Source organism: Rhinolophus sinicus, chromosome 2 (genome assembly GCF_057876585.1).
Source record: "Rhinolophus sinicus isolate RSI-liver-muscle chromosome 2, RSI-T2T, whole genome shotgun sequence".
Classification (NCBI taxonomy): domain Eukaryota; kingdom Metazoa; phylum Chordata; class Mammalia; order Chiroptera; family Rhinolophidae; genus Rhinolophus; species Rhinolophus sinicus.
Genome location: NC_142502.1, coordinates 157917018 through 157935125, shown reverse-complemented (window position 1 = coordinate 157935125; position 18108 = coordinate 157917018). Strand labels below are relative to the sequence as shown.

At 36.8% G+C, this 18108-nt stretch overlaps 1 protein-coding gene across 1 annotated transcript; it reads left to right on the top strand.

Moving 5' to 3' along the window:
* Positions 1–5644: 5644 nt before the first annotated feature.
* EPCAM (epithelial cell adhesion molecule) lies at positions 5645–16135 on the top strand. Its single transcript, XM_019748593.3, has 9 exons — positions 5645–5923; positions 8070–8177; positions 8454–8694; positions 9528–9593; positions 10642–10705; positions 11574–11675; positions 12343–12543; positions 14398–14442; positions 15663–16135. The coding sequence occupies exons 1-9, from the start codon at positions 5848–5850 to the stop codon at positions 15702–15704; spliced, it is 945 nt and encodes a 314-aa protein (XP_019604152.2). The 5' UTR covers positions 5645–5847; the 3' UTR covers positions 15705–16135.
* Positions 16136–18108: the final 1973 nt, after the last annotated feature.

Here is an 18108-nt window from a genome sequence, read left to right as displayed (position 1 = left end):
CAAAAAGATATCTGGAAAATCCCTAAATATTTGGAAATTAAACAACAAACTGCTTAATAACCTATGAATTAATGAAAATCATAAGGGAAACTAGAAATTATTTTTAATTGAATGAGGATTATAGTATAACAAATAAAAATTTGTGGGCTGCAGCTAAAGTTGTTCTTAGAGCAGATGTTACAGGTTTAAATGCTTATAAGAGAAGAAAGGTCTAAAAATCATTGATCTAAGCTTTTAACTTAGGAAGTAAAAAAGGGGAGAGCAAATTAAATCTAAAAGAAGCAAATAGAATCAGAATTTATAACAAAAATAGCATAGTTTGACCAAGTGAATTTTCCCAGGAATGCCAGCTTAGTTTAACATTCAAAAATCAATGTAATTTGCCATATAAACAGAATAAAGAAGAAAACCAATATGATTATCTCAATAGAGGGAGAAAAAGCATTTGACAAAATTTAACACACCTATTTGTGATAAAAACAAAACAAAACACAAAACTCTCAGGAAACTAGAAATAGAAAAAAATTTCAACCGGTAAAGGGCAGCCACAACAAAACCTGCAGCTAACACAATATTTAGTAGTAAATAATTGAATGTTTTCACCCTAAGGTCAGGAATAGGACAAGGGTATGTATTTTAATCACTTCTATTCGATATTATACTGGAGATTCTAGTCAATGCAATAAACAAAATTTTAAAAAAAGAAGGAAAAATTTCTTTGAAGATGACATGATTGTGTACATATCAAATCCTAAGGAATCCACCAAAAAAACAAAAACGAAAAACCTACTAGAATTAATAAATTTAGCAAGGTTGCGGGATACTCACTCGTATAAGTCAATATATAAAAATAAATTGTATATGTGTATATACTAGTAATGACCTATTGGAAAATAAATTTACAGTAACATCAAAAGACAAAATGTTGGGCCGGCCCGGTGGCTCAGGAGGTTAGAGCTCCATGCTCCTAACTCCGAAGGCTGCCGATTTGATTCCCACATGGTCCAGTGGGCTCTCAACCACAAGGTTGCCAGTTCAATTCCTCGAGTCCCGCAAGGGATGGTGGGCTGTGCCCCCTGCAACTAGCAACGGCAACCGGACCTGGAGCTGAGCTGAGCCCTCCACAACTAAGACTGAAAGGACAACAACTTGAAGCTGAACGGCACCCTCCACAATTAAGATTGAAAGGACAACAACTTGACTTGGAAAAAAGGCCTGGAAGTACACACTGTTCCCCAATAAAGTCCTGTTCCCCTTCCCCAATAAAATCTTTAAAAAAAAAAAAAAAGACAAAATGTTTATGGTTAAATTTAACAAAACGTGTAAGATCTTTACACTGAAATGACAAGACATTTTGAGAGAAGTTAAAGTGAGATCTAAATAACTGGAGACATAGGCCATGAACATGAACTAGAAAACTCAATATTACTAAAATATCCTCCCAAAATTGATATATAGACTCAATGTGATCCCAATCAAAATCCCAGCAGACTTTTTTGGTAGAAATTAGTAAGCCTATTCTAAAATTTATATGTAAATACAAAGGACCATGAATAACCAAGACAACTTTGAAAAACACCCACAACACTGGAGAACTCCTACTACATGATTTCACGACTACTGCAATCAAGACAGTATAGTAATGTTGATTGAAAGGACAACAACTTGACTTGGAAAAAATCCTGGAAGTACACACTGTTCCCCAATAAAAGTCCTGTTCCCTTTCCCCAACAAAATCTTAAAAAAAAAAAAAAAGACAGTATAGTAATGTAACAAGGATAGACATATAGATCAATGAACAGTAGAGTCAGAAATAAAACCCACACATATATAATTAACTGATTTTTGATAGATATGTTGACCTTTAACAAATAGCCAGATATTTCTCCAGCAAAATGGATTTATTAAGAAACAGCAAAGAATTGCAATTCCAGGCATGCTGTCTAATGGTGAACCACGAGCAAGTCCAGAGAAACAAAGGAAAACCTCTTTTATGGACTTGCAAAGGGGAGTCCACTGAAGGAAACTGGAAGTTTGATGTACAGCAACTTTTCATTGACTGAGTTATGGCAATCTCCCATTGGTTCAGCTGTTATTGGGGAAGGAAGGTAGTAATGTAGTACCTTTCACTTCCCGTCCAAGATACAAGGTATGTCTCTTCCTGTTGGGGTCAGTAGTGTGTGTTGAATGACCAGTGTGTGAGACTTTTCTCTTTTAACCTCCCAACTCCATTTTAAATGAGGTTTCTGTGTATTAATTTTCACAGGTGGCAAGGTAATTCAACGGAGAAAAGGTAGTCTTTTCATCGTATGGTGCTGTAACAACTAGTCAGAAATATGGGTTAACCCCCCCCCCGGGAAACTTTGACTCTTATATCATACATAAAAATTAACTTGAAATAGATCATAGATCTAAAAAGCTAAAACTATAAAAAGTTCTAGAAGAAAACAGTGAGGAGGAGCCAAATAAGAAGTGGGATGATTTCCACATAAGCAATAATATGGAGAGATGTGGGGAAGGGAACTTTGTAAGAGAAAAATAATTGCCTTCCATGGTAGGAAATGGATTGATACCATGTGAAATTGGGGGGAAAACAGCTGAAGAAAGCGGTTACCTCTGGAGGAAGAGCAATCAGGAATGGGAAAGGAGCTCCCATTTTTTATTTTAAAACTTGTAGTATTATTTGACTTTTACACTATGTACGTGCATTTGATAAAAGTAAAATTTTCCTGTATTATTTTTAATTATAATACATATTAATAATACATGTTAATCTTTTAAACAGAATACTAAGTGTTTATTATGCACTGCTTTATATTTTATAAAAGAATTTCAAGTGTAGAAAGATGAAAAAGGGTTTTCTCATGATTGAGGGGTTAGAACTTTTGCTTTTGGAGACAAAGTTAATTTTTAATGACAAAATGACACTTGAAAAAATTATACATACATGTGTGTATATATGTATATGCATATATAATATGTTGCATACATATATATAATATGTACATACATACATATATATTAAGGTGGATTCTGAATATATAAAAGTGAACCATTTTATAAACCTGAAACAAAGTCATAATAACCCCCAGAGAGTGCATCCTATGAAACCAGGTTCTTTAGAATATGAGAAGAGTTGATGAACAAGTAGAATAAATATCAAACTCTTAACAGTGATTTCTAGGAGAGGAATTTGCTGGGTAGTGGTCAAGAAGAGCTTTCATGCTTCATTCTGTATAAAGTACTTTTATTTTCTACTTCATGTATTACTTATGAAATAACAAAAATTTTAAGAATTAGTAGCCCCTTATAGTAAATGTTTACACATTACACTTTCCATTAGCCATCTGCAAGAATAACATTCATCCCACTTAAATTTTCATTAAATTTTACCTATTTTTTCCTCCCTATGTCTGTCTCTCTATCTCTCTCAAATCTATGTGGAAACTATACTATAGGATATTGACTAAGTAATTTTCTTTTTTAAATTTTATTGGGGAATATTCGGGAACAGTGTGTTTCTCCAGGACCCATCAGTCATTGTCCTTCAATCTAGTTGTGGAGGGTGCAGCTCTGCTCCAAGTCCAGTCGCTGTTTTCAATCTTTAGTTGCAGGAGGCATAGCCCACCATCCCATGCAGGAATTGAACCAGCAACCTTGTTGTTGAGGGCTCGTGCGTGCTCTAACCAACTGAGCCATCCAGCCGCCCCAACTAAGTAATTTTCTTAAATAGCATCCCTAATTGTTTAAGACACATAATACTAACTTTTGTCCAGTACTGTTTACATTTAACGTTATGATTTAGATTTAGAAGTATTCCTTAACACTCAAGAGAAAGGTCATAACCAAAATCCCTATTGTCAAATTTTGACTGTCAAAATTAAAAAGCAACATCTATAAAATTTGGTGATAATTATAGGAATATACTTGAGTATGAAATCTTCCAAAAATATTAAGAAATGGTCTTAAATATAGCACTGGAACTACAAAAGATTCACAATCATAGCATAAAATGAGTAATTTTGAGCAATGAGTGACAAATTGAGAAGGTGTTAAAAAGAGCTATAAAAATAAATGTCGTGGATGTATACTCAGATACTATGAGTCAGAACTTAGTGTGGCATTTTGTCATTTATTTAATAATCATGTTTACTCAATTCACTTTATTACAATGAATAATTTAATAATTAAACAGCTGTCAAATTTATAAGATGAGGTTCTTCTTAATTAGGTAACAGATTTAGATGCAATGGAATATCTTGCAAGAAAAGCCACAATAACCAGTTAGATTTTTCTTGGAAAAAGTATGCATAGTTTTAGGCTGGCTGTGTGCAACTTCCTGAAAGCAACCCAAACGCAGAAAGCAACAGAAAATTTGGTTGATAACCTGTTCCTGATTTGATGGTACTATTCTTTTCACTTAAACACATTGCTGAACAGATCACAAAGTTCCAAAACTAGGTCTAGCAACTCAGATTTACAGATTTAAATGTGATAGAATTTCCTTAACATGTCAGTAATAAAATAGCTTATTTAATGTCCAAGTAAAATTCAAATTATACAAGTACTTACTGTAACAATTTACATTAATCAATATTGCAAGAGGAGAGTACAATACACTTAAATGATTGCTCAATAAAAGCATAACTTTTGACTAGATATATATACTTGTAAAAATTAATCAAATTTAGTTCAATCTTAAAATTGCTTTTTCATCCTTCCTCTTTTGAACTTACTCCAATGGTTTCTTAACGCAGACAAGGTTTTTAAAGACATTATAATGATATTACAGCTAACAAAAAATTAGACACTAAATACTGTAAGTTATTAAATACTTTTAGTCACTAGTTATTTTAAGACTGTAATAATAGCGTGTTGTGATTTGAATTCATTTACACTAATATAAATTGTCCTCCGTTTCTACTTTCCTGTCTTTTCAAAACCAATATTGTTCTCTAACATTAATCAAAACCAGAAGAATCTCAGTTCCCAGTATTTGGCTCAGTGAAAATACCTTACATCTTCAGGGGCTAAAAATGCTTATTTTCAAAAGGGGGAAATAATAGAGAATAATTATAAAGAACACATGAATTTGTCATCCCCGAAGAGCGAGGGAGATTTTTTGTTCTAGTTTCAATGGAGTACAATTAAATTGCCAGGTAAAGCTCAAAGGTCGTCTTTTTTATTGTGGTTCGATGGTGCTCCGCTTCTCTTTGTATTCCCTTTTAGCTTCCACGTTCCTTTTCCTAGCCGCCCCACTCTTTCCTCCAGGCCCCCCTTCTTGAAGGTTTCACAGTCGTGCTCCCTGGGTAAAAGGAAGTTGCAGTATTTTCAAACCTTCTTCGGGCCACCAAGGGTGCCCGCAGGCTCTCACCGGAGGAGCCCACCTCCTTTGTGCCCCCACCAGACACAGCAGGAAGAAGAACCAGGTAGCCGCGCGGGGCGGGGCGCACACCTGGGCAGTGGGTGGCGCCCCGACAGCAGCGCTGGGGTGGGAGGAGGGGAGCCTGCTCCCTCTCTACCCTCCGCCCCTAAGGCGGTGACTCATCGCGCAGAACCCGCGGGCAGAGGTGAGCAGCCCCCCGCCTGCGCCGGGAGGCGGGGCCTCAGGTCCGGCAGGTCCGCGCCGCCCCGCCCCGCTCCCAGAGTGCGCAGTCCCTCGGCGAGCTCGCGTCGTCTGCCTGGTACGGGGAGCATCCTGCCACAGTCCCCTCGACGAGGACTCGCGCGTCCCACACCTCGCCCCTCCCGGCCTGCTAGTGGGCTCCCGAGGCCCCACTCTTCCCGCGCGTTCTCCCGTGAGCTGTGGCCCGCCTCGCGACCCCCTCCTCGGCGCGCGCGCTTGGCATGGCGCCCCCTCAGGTCCTCGCGTTCGGGCTCCTGCTCGCGGCGGCGACGGCGACTGTGGCCATCGCTGAGAAAGGTGCGGAGCAGAATTGTGGGGTTGGCCCCCGGCGCATGGGACGAAGACTGGGGAAGGGGCGGGCGGCCGCGTTTTCCCGCCTGGAGACTGGACGGCGCCCGGGAGGCGGCGGGAAGGCGCCCACTCTTGCCGGCGGGAGGGAGCATCCTCGCTTGGTCGCTTTGCACTCCTCTCTAGGGAAATGGCCCGAGGTAGGGGCAGAGGGGCAGACTAGGGACGGAGTGGCCACGTACTGGGATTCTTCGGCCTCTGAGTGTGCGACAAGGTCCGGGGCGCACTTGGGGATCTGGAGTGGCCGAAACCAGCTCGGGCCAGGGCGGGAGTCTGCGACGTCGGCCTGACGGCCTGCTCCTCCTGGGGTATCTGCGGCGGGCCCCGCTTGTCCGTCTTAGGTGGGGACTTGTGGTTGCGGGGAGGCCGCCGGGCCCGCGACGCATCTGCGCCGGCGAGAATCTCCTCCTGGACCTTGACTTCGGGGCGTGTAGATGTCTTCCTTTTTCTAAAGATCATATAAGTAATGCCAGTTTTATTGTAGGGAACCTGGAAATACTTATAACCTTAAAGAGTAAAAAAACTATAATCCCGCCACTTCAACAGAATCCCGTAGTTAATAATTCGGTATATTTTTCTTTCGTATATTGCTCTAAACATTGTCCTAAACCTAAACACGTAGTTTTTTTTTAATATCTCGATCCCTCCTCCCATCCAGATTTTTCCCGTTTTCTTTTAGTCGTGAAAAACACGATTTAAGTGGTGACAGAAGGAATCTGTTGCTTGGAAAATCACACCATTATTCAAAAGTCAGACATGTAGTTTGATTCCAGTTTTTCTTACTCTGGGATAAACATCTTGGTTGCTATCTCTTATTTATAAATTTGTAAGATGGTGGCTAGAAGTGACATGGCAGTTGGCCAAAGCTTTCTGGAAAGGCTTTTTATATCTTCACCAGCAGGGCAAGCCTAATTCATTACACTTTCAAAATAATGCAGTTTAACCAATTCATGATGTTCTAGTTTCAGTCGGGGGCTGTATACTTAAATTGCTTTCAAATGATGATAGCTGCTATAGCCATGCATTCAGAGAAAGTCTGTACCTGATTGGCCTGTTTTAAATTTCACATTGGGCAGGAAAAGTGTGCTTTGAGCAGGTGCAGTGTAGTGCTGCTTAAGCTTTTAACTCCTTGAGGACAGCCACTGTAGGGACAAAGAGTTAGTCAGGCTCCCTCCCCCGGACAGCTACTGACCCTGACCAGCCCGCTGCTCCTATAAGATAGGTCATAGGTCGCACAGGCACCCTGGGGATGGGATATCGATGTGACAGCCACTATACTTTCCCCTTTTGTGAACCCAATATTGAGTTTAGTGCTGGTCAGATTATATAGATGGTCCCTATTGATTATATAATTTAAATGGAAAAATTAAAGCCAACTTGGGACAAGGGATCAATATTAAAATTCTTAGCTAGACAAATAAAAGGAATTAGGTGGACTTGCCATTTTGAAGTTAAAGTGAACTTTTGAGATAGTTAAGGATATAATTTCTACTGACATCAATACTCAGGATGGGCAGCTTAGTATCACTTTCAAAATTGGGTGCCAGGGTTTAGTTTAATTAGGAAACCCACATACAGAGGTGCCCCCTAATTCGAGAAACCATAAGTTTTCTAAGATACAGTCCGAGGGTTAAATATGTTCCCATTAAGCCCAAAAGTAAGCCTCTTTATTAAGAAGATGGGGATGGGGGTGTGAAGGAGGGAATGTGAGCTATTCACAGATCCTAGAATTGGAATTGTTGATTTGGGGAAAAGAGTAACTGACAGGCAAGGGTTTTTCTTCATAGGAAGGAGGGAAGCATCTGACACTGGGCGTATCATAAAGGCAAAGCTGAATATGATGTTTTGAGGGCTGTATTCTTGGTTTTAAAAAATCAAAATGGGAAAGCATGCAAATTAAACTGTATATAATACATACAAACTATTTAGCATAGTGTCAGCCACTCAAATTATAGAAAAAATACTCAGGACCACTTTTTTAAGGCTTTGTATCCCTGTAACTTGGGCATTATTGTCAAAATATAATTTAGCTGGGACCCACGGTTGATAGTTGGATTCACATTTTAAAGTGAATTTTTAAAAAAATTTTTTCTAGAATGTATCTGTGAAAATTACAAATTGACCACAAACTGCTCTGAGAACATGCATGGAGAATGCCAGTGTACTGCAATTGGTACACAAAATTCTGTCATTTGCACAAAACGTGAGTAGAATATCCTCATTGCCTTTAAACTTTATTTTGAATTATATTTCTTTAATGGATGTGTTTTGAGTTGGGAAGCCGTTAATTGGGCTCAAGTCTGAATTTTGTCAAAATTATCTCATACCTGAAGCTTCATGAATCTTTAGAAACTGACTGTGGAACATGTAAGTCTACAATAACCTTTGGCCCTGGGAGTTTAGAGTTAAATTAAAATTATTTTTCCTTAAGCATAAAACTGCAGTTATTTTTCAGTTTGACATTACGCTTTCTTTGCAGTGGCTAGCAAATGTTTGGTGATGAAGGCAGAAATGAGTCACTCAAAGTCTGGGAGAAGACCGAAACCTGAAGATGCTATCCAGAATAACGACGGACTCTATGATCCTGAGTGTGATGAGAACGGGCTCTTTAAAGCCAAGCAGTGCAATGGCACCACCACGTGCTGGTGTGTGAACACTGCTGGCGTCAGAAGAACGGATAAGGACACTGAAAAATCTTGCTCCGAACGAGTGAGGACCTAGTGAGTTGAGCTGCCTGTATTACTTGTTTTCAAATTTGTTTAATTAAACTTACTTTTGAATATGTAATTCAATTTCATGATTTGGAATTCGAAAGATAGAAAAGGGTGTACAGTAAAAAGTCTCCATCCATCTCAATCCCACCGCTACCCAGTTTACCTCCATAGAACTGATGTCGCCAGTTTATTCCATAACCTTCCAGAGATATTTTATGAATTTACTGGCAATGTATTTTTTCTTATGGTAGCATACTAAACACAATTTTCCTTTTTATATTTTTATTTAACACTGTGCAGTATTTTACAGTTGGATTAGTATGAAATGTATATGAATGATTTAATCTACTTGCTCATTTATTGTGTTTTAAAGGGAAATAGGGTTGTCTTAGGGATTATGTAATGAAAAGGAACAGAAACACACTCTCAAGCTAGCATAAGACTAAAGGACTAAAAACTGGAAAGGCATCAAGACCAAGGCAGGCACACTTTGCACTTCTGTCTTCTGGAACCTTGAGGTGATTTTTCTGTTTCTCAGTGCCTTTCTGTGTCTTCACTTGAATGTGGCCCAACATGATCAGCTAAGCCTTGATTTGACATGACTTTGTGTGTTGTGGCCAGAGGCCAGCGGGTCAGTGTTAGAAAGGGTGTTTCCTCCTGGATGAGTTCTTTATGAAAGATGTGTGAGGGCCAAGGAAGAAATTAAAGGCATATCTATTGCATAAATCTTTCGCTGTTTACTGTAATTTCACTTGGGAGTTTTATTATTAGCTTATTAGGAAAATAATATAAAAGTCTGAGTTTTTATAGTCAGTCAACACAGTCTTTTTACTTTACAGCTGGATCATCATTGAACTAAAACACAGAACAAGAGAAAAACCTTATGATACTAAAAGTTTGCAGATGTAAGTGCTGTTCAATGTGTTATATTTACACAGTTGGTGCTCAACTCTTCCATCCCACACCATTAGAAAACTAAAACAAGTCTCAATGCTTTTTAGTATTTCTGAAAAATAAGATACTATACAAAATATTTTTAACCTTATTTTGAAATGGGATTACAAGAATAGTATAGATTTCTGTAATATCCTTCACTTAGATTCACAAATGAACATTTGCCATATTTTCCTTTTTTATATGTGTATGCATATGTGTATACTTTCTATATTTAAGCAGTATAAATATTTTTTTGCCAGAACCATTTGAGACCAAATTGTAGACACCATGCATGCCCCTTGACCCCTAAAGACTTTTGTGTATTTTTCTTAGAAACAAAGGGCATTCTCTTACATAACTAGTATACACTTAATCAAATTCAGGAAATTTATTGTTATACCATATTGTGCCAGTTTTCCCAATATTGTCCTTTGTAACAATTTTTTATTGTCTAATCCAGGACCCAGTCTAAAATCATGTATTGGCATTTAGTCATCATGACTGTTTAGTCTGTTTTAATATGGAACACTGTTTTGGCCTTTCTTTGTCTTGTTTTATTGAATGTCCCTCAGATTTGGATTTGTCTGGTGTTTTGTCATAATTAAGTACAGGTTATGCGTTTTTGACAGAAAAACCACTTAGGTGATGTTATGTCCTCTGAAGTACTTCACATCAGGAGGCACATGTCAGCTTATCCCTTTACTAGTGATGTTAACTGTGGTTAAGGTAGTGTCTGCCAGGTTTCTCCACTGTAGAGTTACCATTTTCCTTTTTTTTAAATTAATAAATATATAATCTGTGGGCAGATACTTGATACCCTGTTTCTAATCAAAGTCTAGCATCAATGGGTGATTCTAGCCTGAATCAATTATTAAGATTGTTGAAAAATGGCATACCATTTTAAACAAGTTTGGTTAATGATGATTCCAGACATTGAGCTATCTGCTTAAAAAGTAGTGCTTAATGTTGTGTAGTACAACCACTTTTTTTAAAAACATGATTTTTAATTATTTATAGTGCACTCAAGGAGGTAATCACAACTCGTTATCAACTGGATCCAAAATATATCACAAATATTCTGGTAAGTTCTCTCTTTTTTTAATTTAGTAAATGAGCTTTAGCAGAAAGTTGGTGGAACAGCAGTATAGTTTGGGTCTGATTTTTGGTGGTAAAGATTAAACTGCATTTGAGTAATAGTTTCAGTTTTGGGCACTTGATAAAGCAAATTCCCTATTTTGTTTTCCTTCCATACCCTTTGAAAACTTCAGTTTATCCTTAAAGAAACCATAGTATCTTTTAGTATCCTTAACACATGCCAGTCTTACGTGGAAACCGCTCTCTATGATTGCTTTTGACACATACATACTTTAGGGTGCTACCTAGCCCCCGTCTTCTCGTTTTAAGGAGCTAGCTAGTCCTTAACCAATTAGTCCTTCCTTTTTCAACTCTGGTTGAAACATGCTTGAATAGTGTGATGGAACGCTTTCAAGGCAGTAGGAATTTATTCTTAAATTCTTCTAGATTAAAACTGATGTCATTTTTTAAAAGACTTTGGAAGGAATATACTTTTTGTTTTCTAAAAGCGGAACATGGTAAATGGATACTGCATTTCGGATTGCATTTTAGTTTTGAAGTAGTTCCAACTAAATGTGGTGTTTTAATAGTTTGTTTTAAAATCTTTTCAGGAAAAAAAAATTCTTGAAAAAATATGCAGTGTAATTGTCTTTGTTTGCATTGCTGTCTTATTTTCTTTGGATAGATTTAAAGACCTTCCAAAGATTTTTAAATTATTAGTGATAAACTCAATTATCTACTAACGGAAAGGAACACTGACACATGTAGATTACAGAAAATTACACTGAATATTCTGCTTATTGAACAAAGATATTTTCATACAAATTTGGTTATGTTACTATTAATTTATATTTTTCAATTCCCTCCCCAACCAGTATGAAAATGATATTATCACTATTGATCTGATGCAAAATTCTTCTCAGAAAACTGAGAATGATGTGGACATAGCTGATGTAGCTTATTATTTTGAAAAAGATGTGAGTATAATCTTCCTCATTTTATTCCTGTGTTTAGAAATGTAATACCTAACATGCCTCAATGGATTCAAGATCTTTCATCATCTATTTCTCTAGATCAACCATATCTCTATTCCCCAAGTGGTTCTTGTGCTGCAATTAATGTCTTCCCTATCACTGACATGTACCTTTCTTACACGTCTTTCTTGTTTGTATATTTATGCCTTTAATCAAATTGTTCTGCCTAGAATATCTTCTCGTAATTCTTATCTATTACCTCCTTGGTAGTTACTTAGTTTGTATGTATAGCCTTTCCCTATTAACTGTTTCCATGAATAAGAGGCTGTGTGAGAAATGCTATGTAACTGCTGTGATAAAATAGTTTGTTTAATCTTTAATATATTATGGGGTGGGACAGAAGGAAGAATAAGTAAAATAAGATTTGCCATGTGTTTGTATTGTTGAATCTAGTGATAGGTACATGGGACTTCATTATAGTAGTCTTTTTACTTTTGTATATGTGTGGAAATTTCCCAGTATGTTTTTACAAGTTTCAGTGTATGAGATTGTTATCACTAAAACCGTAAAGATTCTTGGCAACAGTTCTTTTGGTTTGTAATTGGCGTGTAATTCTGTGTGGCCAGGTTTTCTTAAATATTTTAAATTGTTTTCCTTTTTCTCAATATAGGTTAAAGATGAATCCTTGTTCTATTCCAAGAGAATGGACCTGAGAGTAGATGGGGAACAACTGGATCTGGATCCTGGTCGAACTGCAATTTACTATGTTGATGAAAAGCCACCTGAATTTTCAATGCAAGGTCTAAAAGCTGGTATTATTGCTGTCATTGTGGTTGTGACAATAGCAATTATTGCTGGAATCGTTGTGCTGGTGAGTTAGAACAAGTGAAATTTTATTTAAGGGTGTTATACATTTGCAAGAAAAGGTGACAATATGAAAAGGCTACATTCATTTTCCAAAACATACTAATAAAACAAAAACCTTCATTTTTTTTTTATAATTCTCTATAGTGAGTGAATCTATTGGTTTTCTGGCCTCTTTTTATAAAACAGCCATGAAGGAAGGAAGGATACTAATCTGAGAAAACCTTGTAGCTGAGCCCTTCACATATTTTAAAACAAGATATGTTGCCATCAAGTTGAATTGAAACAACAGAACACAGATTAGCATAGAAAGGAGTTAAAAGTGATAAATGTGAAGCAGCAGTTCTAAATAAAAGATTAGCAAATTACATTTAGCAGCGCTTCAGAAGAAGAATATCACCTGAGTAAGAAGGGTTTATTCTAGAAATGTAAGGATGCTGCAGCATCAGAAACTCTTACCAACATAACAGAATTCAGAAATAGATTTGAGGATATGTGGGAACTCATATTTTCAGTTCAATGGAGTTACCACACTTGGCTATTCATCTGGAAGAAAACAAGAGTTGAATTCCTATGTCATCCCACCAGGGCTGACCATATTGCCTAACTGTGTGTGAACTGCACGTCCTGGAGCACAGTGATGTGAAAGGAGTTGGGCAGTGCACCTGTGTTGAAATACAAATTCCAGATGAAGTATCATTAAAAATGTAAAAAAAAAATAAATCTCACAATTAATTTAGGAAATATTTATATAACCTTGGGTAAAGGAAACCAAGTAAAGCAAGAAATCTGAAATCTGAAGGAAAAGATAATGTATTTGATGTCATTGAAATTAAACCTTTTGTATGGCAAAGATACTGTAGAGTAAGAAATATCATTGATAGGCTGGGGGAAAATACTTAACATGTATAAAACAAAAAAGGGTATCATATATAATACTGTGTTTACCAGAAAATAAGACCTAGCCAAACCATCAGCTCTAATGTGTCTTTTGGAGCAAAAATTAATATTAATATATTATACCCGGTCTTATTTTAATATAATATACCGGATCTTATTGTACTATAATATAAGACTGGGTCTTATATTAATTTTTACTCCAAGAGACACATTAGAGCTGATTGTCTGGCTAGGCCTTATTTTCAGGGAAACATGGTATATGAGTATAAAGAATTCTTAACAAATTGATGAGGAAAGTAAAGAAAAAATGGTAACAGGTATGGACAGGCAATTTATAGAAGAGGAATTCCAGATGGCAAATGAACACATGAAAGATTAATCGTAGAAATCTAATTGTCCTGTATAAATGAAAGCACAACTACATAAAGAAGCATGGTCAAGGTTATATATTGCAGTGTTGCTAGTGAGGGTGAATCTGGAAACAATCTGAGTGTACATCAGGAGAATGGATGAGTAAGTTGTGGTACATCCATGCTATGGAATAATGTAGCTATTAAAAAGGATGAATTCAGTGTATAGCTTTTGAGCTGGTAGAGTTCCTATGACGATACAGGTTGTCCAAAAAATATTGCATGATCCCGTATGTTTATATATGCTTGCATTGGGATGGAACAAGATGTGGAAGAATGCACACCAAGCAGTTAAATTTCATTCAAGATAATTCATTTTTTTCTCAGTAAATTTTTTTCTTTTTGGTTTGTTTCACTAGTTGTGGTAGACTTTTTTTTTTTTTTTTAGTTTAGTAGTGGATTTTAATTTAGTCAATAATGTCTGTAGATAGATTTTAAAATTAAATTTGTTTAGATAGGAATTAGGTCCATTAAAAGCATATATGTCAGTTTAGACCAACTTTTTGTTTGGGTAGCAATCCTAAAATAGTAATCTTTTTCCTTCCATTTAGGTTCTTTCCAGAAAGAACAGAACGGCAAAGTATAAGAAGGCTGAGGTAAATGGATTACTTAGTAAAAAGGCCCTTGTTTAATCTCTTACTCCTGATAATCACTGTAAATTCCTAGGTACTGGGGTACATTTTTAGTATGGTCCTTAGGGTGCACCCTTGCCTAAGTTCTTTTAGAGGCATACTCTAGTGGAGTCACATTAGAGAAGAAAGTGTGACTAATGACCTGATTTATTTATTGTGTCTGCCAGTGAAATCATAATAATTAAAAACGAATTTATTTGTGTCTTAGTAAATCTGTTGCATACTAACTAGTCACGTCCACTAGAGTGAAATTAAAGTGTGAGATTGCTAGTGTGTTTCAGTCACTTGGAATTTGATATGAACACACTTGTCCTTGAACCCTATCAATAATATTTTCAGTATATTCTCCACTTACTGTATATTTATGTGTTTATTTATAACTGTATATGTGCTATTTACTGATGTTTTACCAAAGAACACAGAAATATAAAAGAATATTGAAAAAAATCTAGAAAATTTTAACATCTTGCATTACATAGTTGATCATCTAGCTTACCTGGATTGGTGACCACACGTCTAGGGGACTATCCCTGAACTGAATCATAACAAAGTCAGAATGACAATGTAGTGTTGTGGGTAAGAGCAATATAGACCCGGGTTTGACTACTTTTTAGTGGGGCAAGTTATCTAACTTCTTTAAGCCTCCATGTTTCCTTATCTGTAAAATGGGGATAGTAGTACAGACCCATTGTGAAGGTTGAACAAAGTAATCTTTGTCAAGTGTTGGTCCTATGCCTGCCACAGACAAAATGTTTGCAAACTGGTAGTTGTCACCATGTCTCAGTTCTACCTATAACTAACTGTGATCTGGAACTAGTCACTTAATTCTTCAATTTCCTCATCTATAAAATACAAGATTGATAATAGAAAACGAATTGGTTCCTCCTAAATGTAAAAATGGTATGCATTTAATAAAAATTTTATCCATTTTTAAAGATCCAGTTTACCTGCTACCTTCCCGTCTCTTTAGCCATCTTATCTCTAAATAGCAGTTTAGATCGAGCGCTCAATGTGTGCTTCCTTGTAATATAACTTTTTAAAGAAAAGTTTAAATAAGTCTCATAGATGTGGAAGAGAATCATCTTGCTTTCCTCATTAATGTTTTTTTTTTTTTTAACTTTACAGAATGAGCAAACGATTGGGAAATTATTTAAATTTTTTTTCTCTTTTCTCCTCCATTTCAGATAAAGGAGATGGGTGAGATGCACAGGGAGCTCCATGGATAACTACTGTAATTTGAATAGTAACTACAAGAAGGGAAATTAGCAAACGGACTCAGATTACAAATATATGAGCATGGGACAAAGAAATCTCTGAGGACTAATATTTTGTTAGTTAACATATATTTGTAATAGTGAAACCTGCACTCAAAATATAAGCAGCTGAAATTGACTTTACCAATCTTAAAATTTGACCACAAGTGTCATATATATATAGATCTGATATCCCAGAATCTGATTGTCCTAGAACTTGGACGGAATAGTTAAAATTATTTATACATAACATTGAAGAGTGTGCATTAAATATGCTTTTACAGTAGAGTTTGAGTGACTACTGTCTCATCCATTTGTGATTGAAAGCTGCCTTCCTATTTACGTTGAGTTGTGTATATATATGCCTTTTTTATGAACTATGAAATAAAAATTTTAAACCTGAATTTCCTAACTTTATTTGAATTATATTGAATCAACTTTCATAGTATACATGTAAGATATTAGGTTAAGAAATGCTCTGAATGCTAACTACAAATTAGAGTTTTGCATAAGTACTAATCATGTATATTTAATATAGTGTGTATAACCTATAATATGTAACTTCAACGCAGAAAATTCAGTTTTATTCTAAATGAATCTAAGGTTCTGTTTTAGACAAATGGGCATTTTGGGAAACCTTAAGGCAGAATTGATGGAGAACGTTGTAAACCATGAATTCTGTGGTTGGCTGAGTTAGAAACACCAGTTTTTCAACATCTTATGTGATGAATAGTTACGGTGCAAATAACATTTTATATGAAGTTAAAGAAATGATTTCCTTTTGATAGGAATATTTTGAAGACACTATGAAAAGAACACTAAAGAAAATATAAAAATAAAATATAAAAAGATTTAAATATGATTTTTATCTCTACTGTAGTAGGTAGAATTCTAGGATGGCCCCCAAGATTTCATATCCTTTCATACCATATTAATATATATGCCATATGTAAACCCCTCCCTGAGAGTATGGGCAAGGCCTGTGAATATGGGCTGTCACAAGATTAAATTACGTTATATGGCAAAGGATTTTGCAGATGTAATTAAGAACCCTAATCAGTTAAAAAGATCTCTGTGGGTGGGCCTGGCCTAATCAGTGAGTCTTCTCAGCATGTCTAAAGGTAACAGACAAGCAGCAGAAACCACAGATGTACTATTAGCCTTAAAGCAGACTACCATGTTGTGGAGAGGGGCCTATCAGCAAACAGCCCCAGAACAACAGGAACTGAATTCTGCCGAATACCAATGAGCCTGGAAGAGGACCCCAAGTCCAGATGCCATGACAGCCATGGCAGATATCACTGCAGTCTTGAGACCCTGACAAAAGGACCCAGTTATATGCTTGGACTCTTGACCCATGGAAACAAATATTAAATGTTTATTAAGATGCTAAATTTGTGGTAATTTGTTACACAGTGATAAAAAATACTAGCTAGTAGTAAGTAATGAGAACTTTAAAGACAACAGGAATAGTGGCTATAAAGGGGCAGCCACTCCCTCTAGGACAGAGCACCCAAAGAAGAGACCTCTACTGCCCCCAAAGCCCACACGCTGAGCCCCAGACCTTGAAGGAGAGGCATTGTGCCTCTGAAGAGCAGAGAAGTTCTGCCCGTGTGGTCCGAGGAGCACAGCACTTGGGTGAGTGGTGTAGTCCTGTTTCACAACACGAGATGAGCTGGTCCCCAGTCTTGAGACTGGAGGACATATCCTATATATTCTTTTATCTTCTCAGTACCTGGTTGCTGAGACAAAAACTATACAGGGCACAATCTCACAAAATTAGGCTTTAAGACGTGTATTTAAAAAGTTTTGTGATGAATTATTTCTTGTAGGTTGAAACTTTCTGGTGTCTATAAGAAGCTCATGGGCAAGGATGTTAATTTTGAATTCCCAGTTTCAGTTGTAGACAAAAATGACAAAATATTCACAATAAAAAGCAGAGAAGTTGCTGTGGTGCGGCACTGGCAGAACTTGGAAATCAGCCCTCTAGGGCAGGAGTCATCAAATGACAGCCTGCAGGCTGGCCCATCACCACCTGTTTATACAGCTAGTGACCTAAGGATGGTGTTTGCATTTTTAAATGGTTGGAAAAAATCAGAATTATTTGTGATATTGTGAAAATTATATGGAATAAAAATTTCAGTGTCCATAAAGTTTTATTTTTTACATGAGGTGTGTGGCTTTTTCCAACAACAATGGCAGCGTTGATGGATGGCTGGCAAAAACCTGAAATATTTACTGTTCTTTATAGAAGAAGTTTGCTGTCAGGTGCTCTAGGGTGCTGGGAGAAGCTACTCATACGGAGGTGCCTCACCAGACACCAAAGCCACTCTATAAAACTGCCTTTTAGAGTTGGGGTGTGGGGCAGGTGCTCAGG

Excerpts from the sequence above, each read along its gene's own strand:
- EPCAM (XM_019748593.3), top strand. The coding sequence starts at position 5,848 with ATGGCGCCCCCTCAGGTCCTCGCGTTCGGGCTCCTGCTCGCGGCGGCG. Across the intron at positions 8,178-8,453 it reads TTCTGTCATTTGCACAAAAC|TGGCTAGCAAATGTTTGGTG; the intron begins GTGAGTAGAATA and ends CTTTCTTTGCAG. Across the intron at positions 11,676-12,342 it reads CTTATTATTTTGAAAAAGAT|GTTAAAGATGAATCCTTGTT; the intron begins GTGAGTATAATC and ends TTCTCAATATAG.